At 37.6% G+C, this 19,948-nt stretch overlaps 1 protein-coding gene across 1 annotated transcript; it reads left to right on the top strand.

Moving 5' to 3' along the window:
* The first annotated feature begins 15,224 nt into the window (after positions 1 to 15,224).
* LOC111477143 (protein SENSITIVE TO PROTON RHIZOTOXICITY 1-like) lies at positions 15,225 to 18,502 on the top strand. Its single transcript, XM_023121148.1, has 2 exons — positions 15,225 to 15,614; positions 16,814 to 18,502. The coding sequence occupies exon 2, from the start codon at positions 16,865 to 16,867 to the stop codon at positions 18,374 to 18,376; it is 1,512 nt and encodes a 503-aa protein (XP_022976916.1). The 5' UTR covers positions 15,225 to 15,614; positions 16,814 to 16,864; the 3' UTR covers positions 18,377 to 18,502.
* The last annotated feature ends 1,446 nt before the right edge of the window (positions 18,503 to 19,948 follow it).

The following is a 19,948-nucleotide window of genomic DNA, read 5'->3' as shown; positions in this document are numbered from 1 at the left end:
TTTTTTTTTTTTTTTTTTTTTTTTTTTTTTTTTTTTTTTTTTTTTTTTTTTTTTTTTTTTTTTTTTTTTTTTTTTTTTTTTTTTTTTTTTTTTTTTTTTTTTTTTTTTTTTGTATTATTAATTTATTTTTTTAGTATTAACAATTTAATTTTTCTCCTATAAAAAAGAGGGGAGCATAATGCATAAATAGAAATTGGGTGATTTTTTAGTGACCAAAAAAAGCCTCATAGCATTTTTCTTTTCTATTTTTTCATAATTCTAAATTTGGTTTCTTTATCCTTAATTTTTCTTTATATATATATACATATTTCTTAGATCTAACTCATCTAGAACCGTGTAACTCGATCACGCTCTTGATAAGAGAATGGTTCTATCGTATACCAACTCATAATTATAGGGCACTGACTCTTGTCAATCAAGACAAGATCACTATTAACGATTAACTAACGACTCTTTAATAGTTCTCACATCATGCCGTCATCGTAGGGGAGAGATCTTACTTCATTTCCAACTATCGATGGTACTATATAAACCGTTGAAAATTAGGACATATTCACAATTATAAGGTAGTTAGCGAAATTCTAATTGTCTCTACATAATATAATCATTATAAAATTATAGATCATATGCAAGTCGTAACATATAAGCATAATCATGTTTCCTAATATACACGTAGTTTATTCATTTTCTAGAATCAATCAATACATTATCCATAATTAAATGCATAATCACGTATTCTAAACCACACGCTTTCACTAATCAATTCAACCAATGTAATCAAAATTATGTGGGATTTATGTCGTAATTAATAATTTAATTTTAATAATGAATTTATTCTTTTGATTACAATTTAATATTATCTATGGTACAAAATGTTCAACGTCAACTTGACATATAAGATCATGATCTAAATATTAATCTAAAGAGTTTATAGGTTATGAACAAGGTTGGAAACTTGTGACGACCTAATTTTCTGATTCGAGTCGCTACTTAGAAGAGTAAAATTAAAAAAAAAAAATCGTAATTGAAAAAAAAAACATAAATGCATTTTTCTTATTAATATTGTGAATGTTTGATTAATCTGGTGCAAAAGTTATCTTATTTATAATCAAATGAATTATAAGGATATGAAAATAGTAATAAATGGAAATAACAATAAATGGAAAGATACCTATAATAATAAGGCAAATATTTATTTGCCTTATAATAAAATATCAAATATAATATATATGGTAAACTATAATTTATTACTAAATATCCTTAACAAATTAAGTTTGAATATATTTAGTAGGGTAAATAAAATAATTTAAAACAATAAAACAGTTGAAAAAAACAACCTGCTTCAAATCCACTCCCATCCTCAACTAGCTCCTTAAATATGAGACAAAGACTCAGTAAGTAGCCTACTTGTATGCTCTTAATCATGTCTTAGGGTATGCTAGAGTGCAATACTCTTTCTTATAACGTTCTTGTTCTTATCATGGCCTAGCCTAAGGACCTGATCTTGCTTGGTTCTTGATTCTTAATCTTAGTTGTTGTCCTTGTCTTTCGTTCTTTTTCTTTATAACACACATTATAATTGTTATAAATGTTTTGATCTAAATCGTTCATGTAAAGACTTGTGAGCGGATGTATCATATACAATGAATTGGTATAAGAATAAACATCAAAATATTTAATCTTTTTTATAAATTATTTAATTGAGAAGATTTATATTTCATATAAGAATCGTATGCGACTCGATCTTAATTCTAAGCGAATAATGAACTTTTTACTGTAACACTTGAGCTCCCACCAGAAATTTAATACCTAATTTATTTCTTTAGTGTTTGAATTTCTTAGATTTTATTATGAGTTTTAGAGGATAAATTTCAATAGGGTGTAAAAGATATTTTTTTTAAAAGAAAAAAATCCTAGAACTTAGGAAAATCATAAAAGAAAAATAGTGAGAAATTAAAAAAAAAAAAAAAGGTCAAAGTCAACTTCATGGGTATTTTGGTCATTTCTGCTCCTAGCGTAATCTGTGGAGACCTCTCGATTCACGCACCAAAAGTCCGATTCTATCATACTCGTTTCAATAAATTCTCTTTAAGAATTTTGTAGGGAAGCATTCTAGACTCTTGAATCGTCCAAAACTATCTAGAATTAAGAAAGAATGTACGGTAGTTTCTTTTTTTTTTTTTTTTAAAGTTTTCGTTCTCGATTTTTCTTCGCATCGGTAAGATTTTTGAGGAATTACTTTCTCAAATTTTAATATGATGATCTTGTACGATTTTTTGTGCATTCTTCGTGAAGAAAATTCGAGTGAATCGGAATAGAGGTAGGAGTTCTAGTGTTTGTCAAGTATAAGTATTGAATTATTAGTCGATTTTGGACTCAATTATATATTCTCGTGGTTCAAAATTAATTACAAGAAAAATTTATGGTAAAGACAAATTAAAACTCTATACCCTTGTGAAGAAATCATATTGAAGGACATGTGATGATAGTGGGTTGGAGCAACGCATCAAACGTCTTGCGGTGACACGTGTAGTATTAGATAGGACTCGAGAATCGACTTGTGGCCTGACTTGAAACCATCCACCCAAACTTCGACCCGTGACTAGTTACTAGTGAACTGACCCAAACTGTAACCCGACCTGTGGTTAGTTAAGCATGACATGCACGCATGAAGCCTACGCATGGAACCCTCCTTGAGCATGTGCAAGCATATGAGTTCTTTTTTTACCTGTTTGACTGTTTTCTGTCCCGGCTTCGATATTGATTGTAATTTTACTTTAATCAAGACCTACTAACGAGTTTTCACGAAATTTGGAGCTTCCAGAAAGCAAGCTTGGGAGGGCATGCTTTATCCACACAAATTTTAGGCAAGCAATAATTAGAAAGATCGCTAGATTGTGCTAGCATGCGAACATATCATACCTTACGTAATTAGAATATGCATGTTTAGGAGTCTAGAAGGGATAGTTTTATGAGAATATTATATATGGTATGAAAATTACTAAAATGCCCCTAGGACGAGAATTTAATCTACATGCCTACTTATTTAATTGATGATGATATATTATGGCTTGTGCTCCAAGTAATTGATGAACGATATCTCCCCTTGAGAGTGTTTGAATGCTTAGATTATGATATATGTACTTCAGGTGATTGATACAAATATCTCTGGTATGCATGAATGATTAGAATGAGTTCTTTGTGCTTTATGTGATCGATAGGAATATCTCCCTAGAAAAGCATGCATGAACCAAGTTAAGCTTAGGATGCTAGAGCTAGAGCAATTTTCAAGTTGACTTAGGTTACCGTGTTTTCAATATATCGAGTACCATAGGATCGTGAGCGACAATCAGAGGTATAGACTTGAAAGCACTCAGAGGTTGGAATATCATTGAGGTTTTAGTCCCAAACATAAGCAGGTAAGAATGATGTTACTGGAGGTTCCATAAATCGATCCTGAAGAGGGCTTAGAACCACATGAATAGCTAGCTCTTCTATTGCATGTAGAAACAGAATAAGGCTAACGTTGCGATTGATACAAAGGTAAATGACTAATGGTGTGAGACAAGGGACAAGTAGGTTACCACGAAGTTGACCTAACCCAAATTTCAATCTTGGGACCTGTGGGTTATGGGCCCACCACGCTTTCGCTGTGCCACTCTAATATGTTGACAATCATTCTAATTAGAGTATTGTAGAGGTTGATGATAACATATTATCTTCGATCGTTAAATTTAGAATAGTACCTTGAAAACAAATTATACTTTTACAGTCGATAAATATACAAACTTGTAACTAAAATTGACTTTTTAATAATGAAGTAATAAAAAATGTGAATGGAACAAAACATGTCTAACTCACCTCGAAACGCTTCTAAAGTCAAACCTAACTCAGTTTCTAAATTGTTGAGGAATCATAGATTTTCATTTTGGATCGTATAGTTCATTCTCGCTTCAGTTGTTCTAAATATTGTTTCGATAATAACATTGATGTATCAACATAGAATATCAACACTCATTCAAAATTCATTGGGGGATCGTTTAGTTGAACGTTTTGTTTAAGATTTCGATGAATAAAGTACCTTAGAATAGGATGCGTTGCATAGATATCATAATTTTAGTTTTTTTTATTTTTATTAAAGCAAATTATTAAAATAATTAAAATAGTTTAATTTTCCTACAAGTGTATTAAAATTTATTTAGTAATCAATTTTAATAATTATCTTGAAATAAATAATTTTAATAAAATTATATACAAATGAAAAATTAATTATCCACGTTATATTTTAAAAATTAAATAAAGTGGAGTAAATTATTTTAAATGAGATTAGTGTATCTATTGAGATTCAAAAATGTCAACCACATATTCATATTCGTAGACGAATGAAATTGAGATCTCAGATTGAGACGTTTCTCTTAAAAATCCAAGCATCAATTTTTTCATTTTTAAGTTTCAAGCAATTCTTGTGATAGAATTGCATCCGAGCCATTCAATCAAGCCTTGATCAAGTTTGATTGTCAATTTTGGCCATAGGGTAAGGATCGGATTGTATCTCGAGACTGAAACCTGTGCAGGGATAGGGGCGGATGTAGCCAAGTGGATCAAGGCAGTGGATTGTGAATCCACCACGCGCGTCTAAGTTTCAAGCAATTCTTGTGATAGAATTGCATCCGAGCCATTCAATCAAGCCTTGATCAAGTTCGATTGTCAATTTTGGCCATAGGGTAAGGATCGGATTGTATCTCGAGACTGAAACCTGTGCGGGGATAGGGGCGGATGTAGCCAAGTGGATCAAGGCAGTGGATTGTGAATCCACCACGCGCGTCTAAGTTTCAAGCAATTCTTGTGATAGAATTGCATCCGAGCCATTCAATCAAGCCTTGACCAAGTTCGATTGTCAATTTTGGCCATAGGGTAAGGATCGGATTGTATCTCGAGACTGAAACCTGTGCGGGGATAGGGGCGGATGTTTGGCCATAGGGTAAGGATCGGATTGTATCTCGAGACTGAAACCTGTGCGGGGATAGGGGCGGATGTAGCCAAGTGGATCAAGGCAGTGGATTGTGAATCCACCACGCGCGTCTAAGTTTCAAGCAGTTCTTGTGATAGAATTGCATCCGAGCCATTCAATCAAGCCTTGATCAATTTTGATTGTCAATTTTGGCCATAGGGTAAGGATCAGATTGTATCTCGAGACTGAAACCTGTGCAGGGATAGGGGCGGATGTAGCCAAGTGGATCAAGGCAGTGGATTGTGAATCCACCACGTGCGTCTAAGTTTCAAGCAATTCTTGTGATAGAATTGCATCCGAGCCATTCAATCAAGCCTTGATCAAGTTCGATTGTCAATTTTGGTCATAGGGTAAGGATCTAATTGTATCTCGAGACTGAAACCTGTGCGGGGATAGGGGCGGATGTAGCCAAGTGGATCAAGGCAGTGATTGTATCTCGAGACTGAAACCTGTGCGGGGATAGGGGCGGATGTAGCCAAGTGGATCAAGGCAGTGGATTGTGAATCCACCACGCGCGTGTGCGGGGATAGGGGCGGATGTAGCCAAGTGGATCAAGGCAGTGGATTGTGAATCCACCACGCGCGTCTAAGGGGATAGGGGCGGATGTAGCCAAGTGGATCAAGGCAGTGGATTGTGAATCCACCACGCGCGTCTAAGTTTCAAGCAATTCTTGTGATAGAATTGCATCCGAGCCATTCAATCAAGCCTTGATCAAGTTCGATTGTGGAGTGACTCAAGCCATTCAATCAAGTCTTGATCAAGTTCGATTGTGGACTGACACAAGTCATTCAATCAAGTCTTGATCAAGTTTGATTGTGGAGTAACTCAATTTAGAACAAGGTTCCAAATCTTGCTTCTAGATATTTGATTGTAAGAGGTAATCTAATTCTAGTTTTATCTCTTGGTTGATCCGAATCTTGATTTTAGATCTTTTGATCGTAAGAGATAATCTAATCTGGTCTTATCCCTTGCTTGATTCGAATTTTATACAAATAGGTATTAATTTCTTTGATTCAAAGGTTCTTGCTTCAACAAACACTTAAATCTTGAGCTCGAGATTAGGTTGTCTTATCATAAATCATATATTATTAATAAAATAATAAAAAATAATTATTACACCATAATATTAAATTGAATCCATTAATTATATTTAAAGTATTATTAGCCATTTAATTAATCTTTTGAAATCTTGCAATAAATAGGAGCTTGAAATGACCAAGCTCATTCCCACCAACCAAACACCCCCTTCGTACACCTCATATGTCAATAATATATTAATTATGAAAAATGCATTTTAAATATATGCATTATTAATAATATCAACACTTATTTAAAATAAAATTTAAAGATTGGTGTATGCATTTAAAATATAATATTAATACTCATTCGAGAAACATTTAAAGTGTTTCATTAACGTATCAGTAGCATATCGATACTCATTCAAAATGTAATTTAAGTATAGATTATTACAGATACATCGATGTTGTAAGACACATGTCTCGACGAGAATTAATTTTTTTTATTTTCACTTTAAAATTTTAACTTCTTAATTTGATTTAGGGAGGTCGAAGTTTAAGATGAATTAGAATAGAAAAATCACACGAGCCCAAGAAAAATATGAAAAATAGTCAAAATCAATCTCAAAGGGTATTTTGGTCATTTCTACCGTCCACTTAAATCGTGTAATTAAATGTGAATTAATTAGGAGATGTGGGTATTCTAATAGTCACGAGGAGGCATTTTCGTGCCAAGGTCCCTTCCAAAATCTTTTCAGAATGTTGTGAAAATTCGGTAAGGATATTTGAATTGTCTAAATCCGTCAAAAAACGAGTTGAATCGAGTTGCATAAAAAAAGATAAACGTAGGTTACACGTGTTGATCAACGAACAAAAGAACAAATCTAGCATCCATCGAGACACATTTCAAATGGTGAGAGAAACGACGCATCAGGCCTTGGAGCGGGCCACATGTCAGTAGAAGCGAGGAGACGCATGTAACGACTCTAAATTTTCCCTATTTAATCTAAGGTCATTACTATACTTCTAACCTTACATTTAATGCGAAATTGCTTTAATGGACACTTTCTAGTTTCGACATTAATTCATACCTCCTTTATTACCTTGTGCATAAACAAATACAACGGAACAAAAGGAAAAACAATGTTGAATTAAATACCCTATACTAACCTATAGTTTATTAATGCAATTACAATTCAACCTATACTAACCTATACTAATAATGTAAAGGAAACTCAACCTATACTAACTTATACCATACATGGAAAGCAATCTATTCTATGCATATGCCACGAGATTTGTGATGCTTCCATCGGTCTCACATGGGTGCCTTGCCTTTATATGAAAATGTAGTAGCACGAGGCTTGAGTATTTCTAGAATATTCAGTAAGCGACCCCCTATTAGGGTTATGCAACAAGCACATGCAATGACGGAACCTATCATATTAGTCTGTTTTTCCTACGACACTATCCTAACGGGCAACTTGGATGTATACCATATAATCTACACATAACCCATACGTGCAGGTATGGGCACACCAGTCAGTTCGCACACCGCTGGACCCTTTATCTTGTCAGGCGAGCCTGCTCTAGTAGTTCTTATGCTGGACACCCATTAGAATTAGTAACCGTCAAGACAACATTATGTAAAACATAATGAAACTTCGCCTGCCTAATGGATCTACGCGTCCTTTTTTTCGTGATGGAATAGGGGTACCCTCAATGCATGAGCACACATAATGCATGAGGTCTCAATATTTTTCCGTTTTCAACATTATTAAATATAACCCCACTATTCTTTTTTTCGTTCATGTCAATATCATTTCTCATTTTTTCAGTCTTCACATGATACATTATTCTAATGGGGTTATATTTCATGTCATTTATTGTGATTTCATGCCATACATATCATATTGTTTACATACAATTAGGAAACATAACATCACATCTCATATTTTCATTATAACATATTATGATGTGCGATTCATAAAGAAATCACCTCGTGATCACATAAACATTTTAAACACAACACATCACGTCACACTATATAGCACGTCAAATCAATACAAAAACAGCACACGTGCACATTTCACAAGTTTACGTATTAAAGCGTAACAGTCTAACATACAATTTAATGAAACATGCGAATACACGGGCACGTGTCAACATACAACATACAACATACAATTGCGTAACCTACGACGGTAGGGTCACTTACTTGGTAGGCCTTAGCCAAAGTACTCCCTAAAATGTACACGTAAGCTTCTAGCTCCTCATATGCGTCCTACGTTTTCGTTGGTGGTTGGTTCCTTAAACAGGGTCGAAATTGAGTCCGAGAGGGTCGGAGTAGTGCTGAATAGGTCGAAAAATAGGTTTCTCGAGTTGAATAAGCTTTCAGAGCCGAGGAGCTGCCACCGAGCTGATCAAGTCGCCGGAGCCGAGGGGGTGTTTGCGCCAGACGCTGACATGTGGCGCAACTAGAAGCGGTCGCGTGTGCAGGCTGAGGTTGGGTCAAGGCGTGGGGTTGTCGGGTAGGTCAGACTTCGTTCGCGGGTTTTGGGTTGCGATGGGCAACAGGGTTTTGGTTGCAGGTGGGCTGGGTCATCAGTGTAACCATTTAGATTTTCCATTTTTGCCTTATTTCGTTAAGATTTTATTTTTATTTCTATAAATGACAAGATATTATGTTATCCATTCATTCTCGTCGTAAAAGGTGCAATTTTCAACAAGGAAGTTATTACCTTAATGGAAATTGTAACGATTCGAGTTTCTGGAATAAAATAAAATAAATAATTAAATGTAATCTCCCCGGAAATCAAAGGATTTCCTACAAGACTTTTATTATCTAAGAGAAACATTCATATTTCTCTACGTTTCCTTACCCTAAAACCCTAGAATGCTTTAGTGGTAAATGTGTTGAGATTATTTTTATATTCCTATGCCCAACCTTTTACATTCCTCGAAAATGATTCTCTCCAAACTTTCCTCTGGAACGATGGGGTTGCTCTTCAGAGGAAGAATCGAGTGAAAGTAAGGTATTGATGTCAGGATCATTGTGTCAAAGAAGGTTATCTGTTGGAAATCGGTGATGAGGACGTAGTGGGATCGTCGGCGCGTCACTGGAATCAGGGAGGCAGAAACTAGGGTTTCATCGCTTGTAGGGTAAGGAAGGCAAGTTCTTTGGAATCGGGTCGAGCTGCAGACGCATGAAAGTACATTCCAGTTGCATAAATATCTCATGACATGACTCGATAATACTACGTGTATCTATGGCATCGATCAACATTTTCATGACATATATTACTAACATATCATTCATAACTTCACATAACATAAATATTCAACATTCAACATAATCCATTACGTTTCATAGCATAAACAGTCACATAATTCATACATCATATAGTCGTATCACATAATAAAATATGGTGCATGCAGGGGCCACAGGGCACGCACCATCATACAACACGTAGTAAGCTAACTCCAACAGTAAAGTCACTTACCTTGATGGCCTTAGCCGAAGTCACTCACAACAAGCTAATCCCAACAGTTAAATACGTCTTATAATAACCACATAAAAAACTTAGTAACCTTTCATAACATACCCTAGCCAAATCTCATTCTATTTATCAAAATAAACTCCTGACCCAATTTGTCTTTGACGGTTAGGAACCATACTGACCTCAGAAGGTAAAACTAAGGGTAGAAATGGCTTCGGAAGGGTCGAAAATCTTGAAATCGATATATTATAGTGATATCGAGTCTCCAAGCCGAGCCGCCGAACTGACCAACTAAGTCGCCAAGCCGAGCTGCAAGAATTGACAGAACCAAGACGATTTCGTACACGTGTAAGCCAAGCCACACTGTGTACGCATGCGAAGCTGTTGGGTGTGCGTCTGCGGCTCGACCCGATTCCAAAAACCTCGCCTTCCTTACCCGACAAGCAACAAAACCCTAGTTTCCGCCTCTCCGATTCCGGCGACACGCCGACGATCCCACAACGTCCTCAACATTGATTTCCAACAGTCAACCTTCTTTGACACAATGATCCCGACATCAATACCTTACTTCCACTCGATTCTTCCTCGGACGAGCAACCCCAACGTTCCGGAGGAAAATTTGGAGAGAAAATTGTTTTCAAGGGATGTAAAAGGTTGGACATAGGAATATAAAAATAATCAAGACATTTACAAATAAGGCATTCTAGGGTTTTAGGACAAGGAAACTTATAAAATAGAAATGTTTCTATTAGGTAATAAAAGTCTCGCACGAAATCTTTCGATTTTCGGGAGATTACATTTAATTATTTATTTTATTTTATTCCAAAAACTCGAATCGCTACAATTTCCATTAAGGTAATAACTTACTTGTTGAAAATTGCACTTTTCCGGCGAGAATAAATGCATAACATAATATCTTGTCATTTATAGAAATAAAAATAAAATCTTAACCAAAGAAGACAAAAATGAAAAATCTGAATCGTTACAATCAGTGTCGAGTATTAGGCTGGCGTATGTCCGTAGGTGGATTAGGCTTGAGGGTTTCGGTTCGGTTTGCGACTGACAAGTTAGGCCGATGCGTAGATTGGGTTAGGTTGAGGCACAGTTTGGGCCGTGGACATTGGACACATCTAGGAGGATTTTCGGTTCGGGGTACGGGTCCGATCTCGGGTTGGGATTTGTCTTCTTCGCCCGATTATCAAAGGAATTCTGACGAGCTTTCTCTCTCTTTGGTAACGTCGTTTTCGATGTCCTTTTTCCTTCTTTTTCTTTCGTTTCCGAGTCTCCTCTTCCCCCTATTCCCGTTTATGGTGTTTGTTTGGCTCGTATGAGTCGAAAGCTTCTAAATCTTAAGCGATTCAAAAACCTCAAAAATTAGGTAACGACAAATGTTATACTCGAAATGGATTTTAAATGAATATTGACATACCATTTGAGTTATCAATTAACTTCTATACCAAATATAAAGTATATAAATATACTATTGATATATGATTCATATATGAAATATGAAGTACATAAGATATATTATCGGGAGCCGAGAGAGGCTTATTGCACAATCCACCCAACTCAACTAAGCTAATATACAAAATATAAAGTATATTATATAATATTGATATACGATCGACCTACAAAAATATAAAATATATCATATATATTATTGCTATACGACTAATATACGAAATAGAAAGTGGATTAGATGTATTTCTGTATTACAAAACCAACCCACGTTCTTTCATAATGCTTTGTCGTGCTATTGAAAAAGAAGGTGCACCTTGTTGGTATTGATAGTAATCTTTAAGTCTTAGTCATCCAATTCTTATGATCAGTAACCCTTATAATTTCTTCTTTAGATAAGAGATGTCACTATATGCAACATTCACCATAATCCGTACAAGGGCAATTTATCTTTACTTGAAAAATAAGGGTTGTAATGGCCCATATCCACCGCTAGCAGATATTGTCTTATTTGTGCTTTCCCTTTCGGGCTTCCCTCAAGGCTTTAAAACGCATCTACTAACGGAAGGTTTCCACACCCTTATAAATGGTGGTTTGTTCTCCTCCCCAACTAATGTGGGACATTACAATCCCGCCCTCTTCGACATTGGTTGGGGAGGAGAACAAACCACCATTTATAAGGGTGTGGAAACTTTCCTCTAGTAGACGCGTTTTAAAGCCTTGAGGGGAAGCCCGAAAGGGAAAGCTCAAAGAGGACAATATCTGCTAATGGTGGATCTAGGCCGTTACAAGGGTAGTACGTGACTTGAGTATTTTAAGAAATATTCAGTAAGTAACCCTACTATTAGGGTTGAGTAATGTTCCTTTGAAACAACATAACGTGACTTTGAGCTCTTTCTAGTTCGGACAAGGTTGAATGTGTGGTACGTCTCCACGCATGACCCATGCACAAGCAGATGGACCCACCAAGCAAGCTCATATACGTATTTCTGGGCTTGACTTCGTGCTTATGCATCGTTGGACGCCACAAAGGGGAAAGACCCACATATTATCATGGAAAACATAAATATCGAAGGCACGCGTCCGTACTAACATAACAAAACAAGGAAATATCTTGATGTACATGACATACATAAATGCATGAGGTTCCCATGGTTTAAAATCATAGCATAAAATAATAATCATTTCGTTCTTTCTTTTCATCCGTGTCATGATACATATATGAGTCATGTATGCATAGTAATCATCATGGATTTCATCTTGCACCCATCGTAATAATCTATAATAATGGCTTAACATGGCATGCATGGTTTTTCATTTCATCATATCACGGCATAATGGGACATCACATATGTACATAATATGGCATCATATGTCATCACATAGCATATATAAGCATAACATAACATTATGACGCATGCAAGGACCACATCATCATACATCATGCAATTCTACCAACATCAACGGTAAAGTCACTTACTTGTTTGGCAATGGCCGGAGTCCGTGACTATTTTATAAATATTTCAAGATTATCCTTCAACGTACAATTTAACCTCAACATATCCATATCACACTCTTAGACATATTATTAAACTTAGTTTAGCTAATCACATTGATTACTCCTCATTTTGACTAAAAAGTATTGAATTTGAGTAAATTTTCCTACCGACCTCAAATACCCCAAATAAAGTCAAAAACAGTTTTGAGAAGGTCGAAAACATAGGAAACGGTATCAAAATTGTATATTGAGTTGGATATGTGGTTAAAGCCTAGTGAGCCGAGCCGAGGAGCGCATTGATGAACAAGTCGAGACGAGCCACGACTAGGGTAGGAGCACACGTCTAGCACGGTTGTGGCTAGGGAAACACGGTCATTGCTTGTGGTCGAGCCACGTACTTTGGGTCGGGTCTATGAAAGTCGCGAGTGACATTCAAGTTGGGTCGAATTGGTTGCGCATTCCCTATGGGTCGTGGGTTGTGTTCATTCACGTTCCTTGGGCTGTCGAATCCCACATCAACATGGTTCACCCGATTCGAATGGTCAACCCGAGAATTCGTCTTCTTCACCCACCTCCTGAAACTGCAGCCCTAATTTCTCACTTCTTCGATTTGCACTCCGACAGTCTTACGCCAATTCCAACCATTGTTTGTTCACCAATCACTAGCTCAACAACACCGAAAATCCCCAACATGTTCTTGTCACTAGAACTCGCTGAAAAGAAAATCGAAAACTCATCAACGATCTCAACCTCGCGAACTCTCAAATATGTAATTCTAGCGTGTGTGTTTTGCAGAGCGGAGGTGAAAAGTATTTAATGACTTAAGGGAATGCAAATGCCCACCAGACTCTCCAGACTCTGCCTTGGTTCATCCCAAAACCACATATTACTGAAAAACGTCCGCTCTAATTCAATACCTACGTGCCCTAGCATTTTCCTGCATCCCGTGCGACATGGTTACGTTACTTACTTCTTGCTTCTAAAACTAAAGACTCTCTCCACAAACCAACATGGATCACTCACATGCATCCTAGGAAAATTCATACGAGGTTACCCAACATAAAATTATTCAAAGTAAAGCATGCTTAACTTTGACATTCTTATCGTTGAACCATCTAAAAGGAAAGTACACCTTAATTGGTACCGTCAGTGACGAGATTTCAAGCCAAAAATAATAATAGTAATAATAAATAAATAAAATAAAATAAAAGAGATGAACTTTTAAAGAGAATATGGGAATGTTAATTTGTGTTAAAAGACATGATTTTACATAGAAAGTAGTGAAGTAGTCCACTCTATTTCTAATCTCTAGTTTCAAACTTACCATATATATATATATATATATATATATATATAATTTATTTATTTAAAAATAATAATAAATTTACAACAATAAAGATGGAAAGGTTTGAATCTCGACTACCTGTTATGTTCGCTTTAACGTGTATACTAATTTTTTCAACTATTGATTTTGTCCCTGAGGTCTTTGATCTTGGCAGTGTGCATATCGACCCATGCAGTGCTATAACTTAAGCATAATTGACTCTCATATTTTTGTCGAGGTTCTGCAAATGGCCACTCCACGCGTAGGCGTCTCGACGATCTTGTTTACGAGGGGCAGGGTCGAAGACATGTGATTTGTCATATCTTCCTTGTCGACCACGTCCGTTGCGGAAGTCCCCCCTTTTTTGATCCATTTCTTTAGTCTGTTGGGAGCTTCAGCTTCAAGCTAATAAATTCTATCCCCATATAACTGTAAAACCTCGTCAGAGGTTTTTTTAACTACTAGATGCTCTTTCGACATCATACACAGTAAAGAAAGGATATCAAATATCTGGAGTTTCTTTGTGTATATTATATGGATGATCAGATCCCCTTGATTTATTAATTAACCTTCCCTGAACCTTCGAACCGGAAGGAAAGACGAAACGAAAGATGAATGAGACTGAACTGCCCCTGAACCTGTCTTTTCCCCTCCCTTCGTCAAAGTGTGGATTTCATATAAAAAATAAAAAAAGGAACGTGTTATATCCGAATCCCAGGAAAATGCCCCCCACACATCTTGTTACTCTGCCACAGTTCATATAGGAGGTATAGCCGTTTCATTCCTATTCGTTGTTACGACCGGAGAATCTAAGAGAGACATTACTGTGCAGATTCTTACCGCAAAATTCGACGTCTTTGACGAATTTCATGAGCCCTGTGAGTCCTCAGGAATGTTTGGCGCAACCGTGGTAGTCTAATCGAAGAAGTTGAGCCACAAGCCGCTTTCCGTTGGTCAACAACCAACCACTCCCTTGACTCGAGACCATTTTCGAATCATGAAATTCTCTCCCGGAGCTACAGAACTAACGACCCTTTCTAAAGAAACCAATAGATTAAAAAATTTATTGCCCAAGCTATTTAAAACAACCAAAAGTTCAAAAACTGAAATGGTTGTGAAGATCCTCAAGAACACGGGTAGAAAAAGGATTCAATTAAATAAAAAAGATACCCGAAAGTGGTTATGAAGATCCTCAAGAACACGAGGGTAGAAAATGAACTCAATCAAAGAAAAAAGATACTCGAGGAGTTCGATGATTATTTGAAAATGGATCGGTTAGAAAGAGATTTCTAAGTCTTAGAAATAATGTTTAGTTCATCCTCCAAGAGATACAATATCGAAAAAAATTACAATATTATCCTCCATCGAAACTGTTTTGAAATCATAAATGAAAGCCAGCAGTCTCAACCTTCCCCAGTAGAATTCCCTTCCATTATTTTATTACGCGCTTAATTTCCTCTTTGGATTCGAAACAATCGCTCCATTGGATCGAACTGAAGGTCAAAAGGTATATACAATTCATTACTCCAATGGAGAAGAATCATCCAACGTTGATGGGTCCCATTCTTCTTCTTCTAATCCCATGTTTCCACTCCCAAAAACCCCACATCGATTCATGCCTCTGATTCCGCCCACTCCCATTCAACGGACCTGATTCGTGGTGTTCGCCGATCGCTTTTCATTCTATAACCCACATCACTTTCGTTTCTCTATTTTTTGTTTCTATTTTTCTCTCCAGGATTTGGAGCAGCCATCGAGGAGATTGATTGATCGGTTCATCGATTGAATGAACTGGAATCGTGAGTCGGTAAATTTCCTTTCGATCGTGGCTGTTTTTTTTGGAATGGATTGGATTTTGTTGATCTGTTTATTGCTATTTTTGTTCTTTGTTGTTTGTTGAGTGAGATGGTTTCTGCTTGCTTGCTGCAATTTGGGGTTTGTGTTGTTGATTTAGATTTGTAAACGGAGATTATTGAATGTTTTGTTTGGGGAAATCAATTGAATGAAATGGATTATCTGAGGATTTCCTTCTTGTGAGATCCAACATCGGTTGGGGAGGAGAACGAAACACCTTTTATAAGGGTGTGAAAAACTTTCTCTAGCATTTGGGTTGGGGAAGCTTGAAAGGAAAAACCCAAAGAGGACAATATCCGCTTGCGGTGGGCTTGGGCTGTTACAAATGGTATCAAAGTCGAGGCGGTGTACCAGTAAGGATGTTAGGTCCCTTTGGGGGTGGATTTGACAGAGGTCCCACATCGATTGGAGAAAAGAATGAATGTCAACGAGGACGCTGGGCCCTGAAGGGGGTGGATTGTGAGATCTCACATCTGTTGGGGAAGAGAACGAAACACCCTTTATAAGGGTGTGAAAATCTTTCCCTAGCGGACGCGTTTTTAAGCCTTGAGTGGGTGGAAATCTTTCCCTAACGGACGCTGGACTCTGAAGGGGGTGGATTGTGAGATCCCACATCGGTTGGGGAAGAGAACGAAACACCCTTTATAAGGATGTGGAAATCTTTTTCTAACGGACGCATTTTTAAGCCTTGAGTGGAAGCCCGAAAGGGACGAAAGGGAAATTGGAGAAAGGAACGAGTGCCAACGAAGACGCTTGGCCCTGAAAGGGGTGGATTGTGAGATCCCACATCGATTGGGGAGGAGAACCAAACCTTATAAACACCCTTTACAAGGACGTGGAAACCTTTCCTTAGCAGACGCATTTTAAAGCCTCAAGGGAAAGCCAGAAAGGGACAGTCCAAATAAGTCAATATCAGCTAGCGGTGAGCTTGGGCCGTTCCACTTCTCTTTTTTGGAAATTTGACTTTCTTTCTGAATGATTCATTCTTGTTTTTCCTTTATTTCTGTTTGATCAATGAACATGAACTCTTCTCTGATCTATCTAAGCTCCTGAGCTGATGAATTTTGGCAAAACTGATTGGTTTGTTCTTGGTTCTTTGGTTTTTGTGTTCATCATGGTGTTCATCATGGATTTGTTTGAAACTTGTTGCAGATTCAAATCAAACAGTATTGAATCTTTGTAGTAGAGAAAAAGGCTTTGGAGATGGAGCCTGAAGATAGTTTATGTAGCTCTGAAGTTTGGGCAAAATCTTCATCGTTTCCTAATATTAATATTCAGCAACCTTCACAGAAATGGGTAGATCCTTCCATTTTAGACTATGCTATGGAACAACCTTTCCAAGAATTCGAAGAACGGATCGAATCGAAGGCCTCCCTAATGTGTAGCCCAAATCAGCGAATCGAAATCTTAGATAAAGATAGTAATGAGCTGAATGCAGGACTTCTAGCTAGTAAAGTTCAAGATTGGGACCCGAGAGCGATGCTTAATAATCTTTCATTTCTTGAGCAGAAGATTCATCAGCTTCAGGAACTCGTGCATTTGATCGTCGGCCGGAGGAACCAAGCCTTGGGGAGTCCCGATGAACTCGTAGTTCAGCAACAACAGCTGATAACTGCTGATCTAACTTCGATTATTGTTCAGTTAATCTCGACAGCTGGTAGTCTGCTTCCTTCTGTAAAGCATAAGTTGTCTGCAGCTGTTCCTCCGGTCGGGCAGTTCGAGCAGCTCGACAGGGTTCTTTTTGCGTCTGGACCTAGGACTAATAGTGGTAATGGAACCAAACTCCCTGAGCTTCCAACCCAAGTAGAGGAAAGTAGCAAATGTGGGAAGGAACAGAACATGGCTGTTGAAGAACACGAATCAAAGGACGAAGAAGACGCCGATGAACACGAGAACCTCCCGCCCGGTTCATACGAAATACTGCAGCTAGAAAAAGAAGAGATTCTAGCACCTCACACACATTTCTGTCCGATATGTGGAAAAGGGTTCAAGAGGGATGCAAATTTACGAATGCACATGAGGGGTCACGGTAACGAGTATAAAACCGCAGCTGCCCTGGCTAAACCGAACAAAGAGTCGAGTTCCGAGACGATGCTAATCAAGAGATATTCCTGTCCGTTCACCGGCTGCAAACGGAACAAGGATCATAAGAAGTTTCAGCCTCTGAAAACCATTCTATGTGTTAAAAACCATTACAAGAGAACTCATTGTGACAAAAGCTTCACTTGCAGCAAATGCAACTCTAAGAAATTCTCTGTAATTGCTGATCTGAAAACACATGAGAAGCACTGTGGGAAAGATAAGTGGCTTTGTTCTTGTGGGACAACGTTCTCTAGGAAAGACAAGCTCTTTGGACACATTGCTCTCTTCCAAGGCCACACTCCTGCGATTCCGCTCGACGAGTCGAAGGGAGCAGCCGTGTCGTTCGATCAAGGAGAACGCTCGGATAAGCTTAGGAGCATAAACTTCAGTTTCGGGTCGATTGCTTCAGGAGGAAGCTCTGTTGAAACCATAGTAGATGCAAAAGCTGGTGTTGATGATCCTCTTGGTTGTTTTTCACCTCTGAACTTCGAATCGTGTAATTTCGAGGGGTTTCACGAGTTTCCTCGACCGCCATTTGAGAATGTAGACAATGTGTTTTCATTCCTTAGCCCGGTATCGGGTAACTACACCCAAAAATCTGGTGCGGGATCGAGCTCTAATAGCCTTGAATGAATGAATGATGTTTGCTTTCCTGAGTCCTCTTGGTTTGCTGTAAAATTGCAATATGGTGTACTTTTGTAACTTGTTCAGTTCCTAAATGGATTGGTTCTGTTTTGTATATCGACAATATTTAGACAATCGTGTTTGTTTTGACATATTTAGACAATCGTATTCATGTAGGTCCTAACTGAAGAGTTTCATGGAATTTGAGTAAGAGAAGAGGTGCAAACCGAACTCATAAATCATCTCAACCACAGTAAGTTGCCAATTCGGATTCCTTTCTTAAGCATATTTCTTAAGCATACTCGACCACTTAGGATCTTTTTCATGTAGTTAGCTCATTATGCATAATTGACCATTGTGTTGTAGTTATTGAACGGACTGCAAGAACCGCTCTCTTTTGTATATGATTGCATGAGCTTTTCCCTCGGGGGTCGAATTAGGTAGAATGAGCTAATAATGGATAATTTTTGGTCTTCATTTTGCATAAACAACCAATGTGTTCCGTGATTGAATTTTATTAGTAGAATTGGACTGGATTGCAAAGATCATAGATGGTTCCATTGGGTTTCTATCATTTTTACTTCGTGATCGTACAGTTAATTTTAACTGTGTAGCATCATGATCTTGGCACACTTACAACAAGCCGACAAACTTCATGGAGAACTCAAGTTCCATATTCATTTTTTGCCTAGCTTTGTGGCTTCATGAGACCGTCAATAAGGTTTGTCTTCACCAACAAAACATCGCTTGTATAGAATCTAAGCTTGTTCGGCTACACACGTTATTGTGCGTGCATGTTCAATCGTGTGCGACACAACAACGTCACATCTCATTATCATCTAGTTTCCAATAACACGACCCATGCATCATGATGTCGTCCCATGTCTCGGGACACATCGGCCATCTTGGCTCGCTCGGACACATCTATTGAAAACTGACACATTGGTCGATCACCTCGTCGGGATATTTCGAAAATCCGTCCATCCGGGCTCACTCGAGCATCGGACTCTCCCGTGTTCATGCTAAACTATTTACGGCATACGTTCCAAATAGCGGGTGCATAATCCAACCTCTGACACATGGACTGGGGTACAATACCGGCACATGTGCCGCCTAATACTATCCTTGAAAAACTCATTTCAAAGGAAGTATTCTGAAACACTCGTCTTGGAATATTCGCCAACGTTGTGACACATGCATGTGTCATAGGGTAGTTCGCTTAGGCCACATGGCCCAAGGATGGTGGACAGCCAACACTATGTCTTCTCCTATATAGTACATTTTGAGGCATTTCCAATCCTTCTCGAATGTCTTCTTGACGAGCGGAGATATGACTTCGTGCATAGTTTGTCGAGCATTTGATTGACACCAAGTTTAATGAGCTTTCATCTTTCATATAGACAAACTTAATTCACGAGCCACATGCAGAAACTCATATCGAAACATTGACTTTTAAGGTTATAACCTTTCGACAAACATATTTTCTACACAATCCATCAACAATGTTTAACAAATCCAACAAATCTAGACTTAGACAAACTTATATATATATATGTTACAGAGAAGAATAGAGAAGAAAAA

The sequence above is a fragment of the Cucurbita maxima genome, unplaced genomic scaffold, assembly GCF_002738345.1.
Source record: "Cucurbita maxima cultivar Rimu unplaced genomic scaffold, Cmax_1.0 Cma_Scf00003, whole genome shotgun sequence".
NCBI classification, from domain to species: domain Eukaryota; kingdom Viridiplantae; phylum Streptophyta; class Magnoliopsida; order Cucurbitales; family Cucurbitaceae; genus Cucurbita; species Cucurbita maxima.
The sequence above is the reverse complement of the archived record's forward strand: the minus strand, read 5'-3'. Positions and strand labels throughout refer to the sequence as shown.

What these genes read in the sequence shown, in the direction of transcription:
- LOC111477143 (XM_023121148.1), top strand. Translation starts at nt 16,865, where the DNA reads ATGGAGCCTGAAGATAGTTTATGTAGCTCTGAAGTTTGGGCAAAATCT.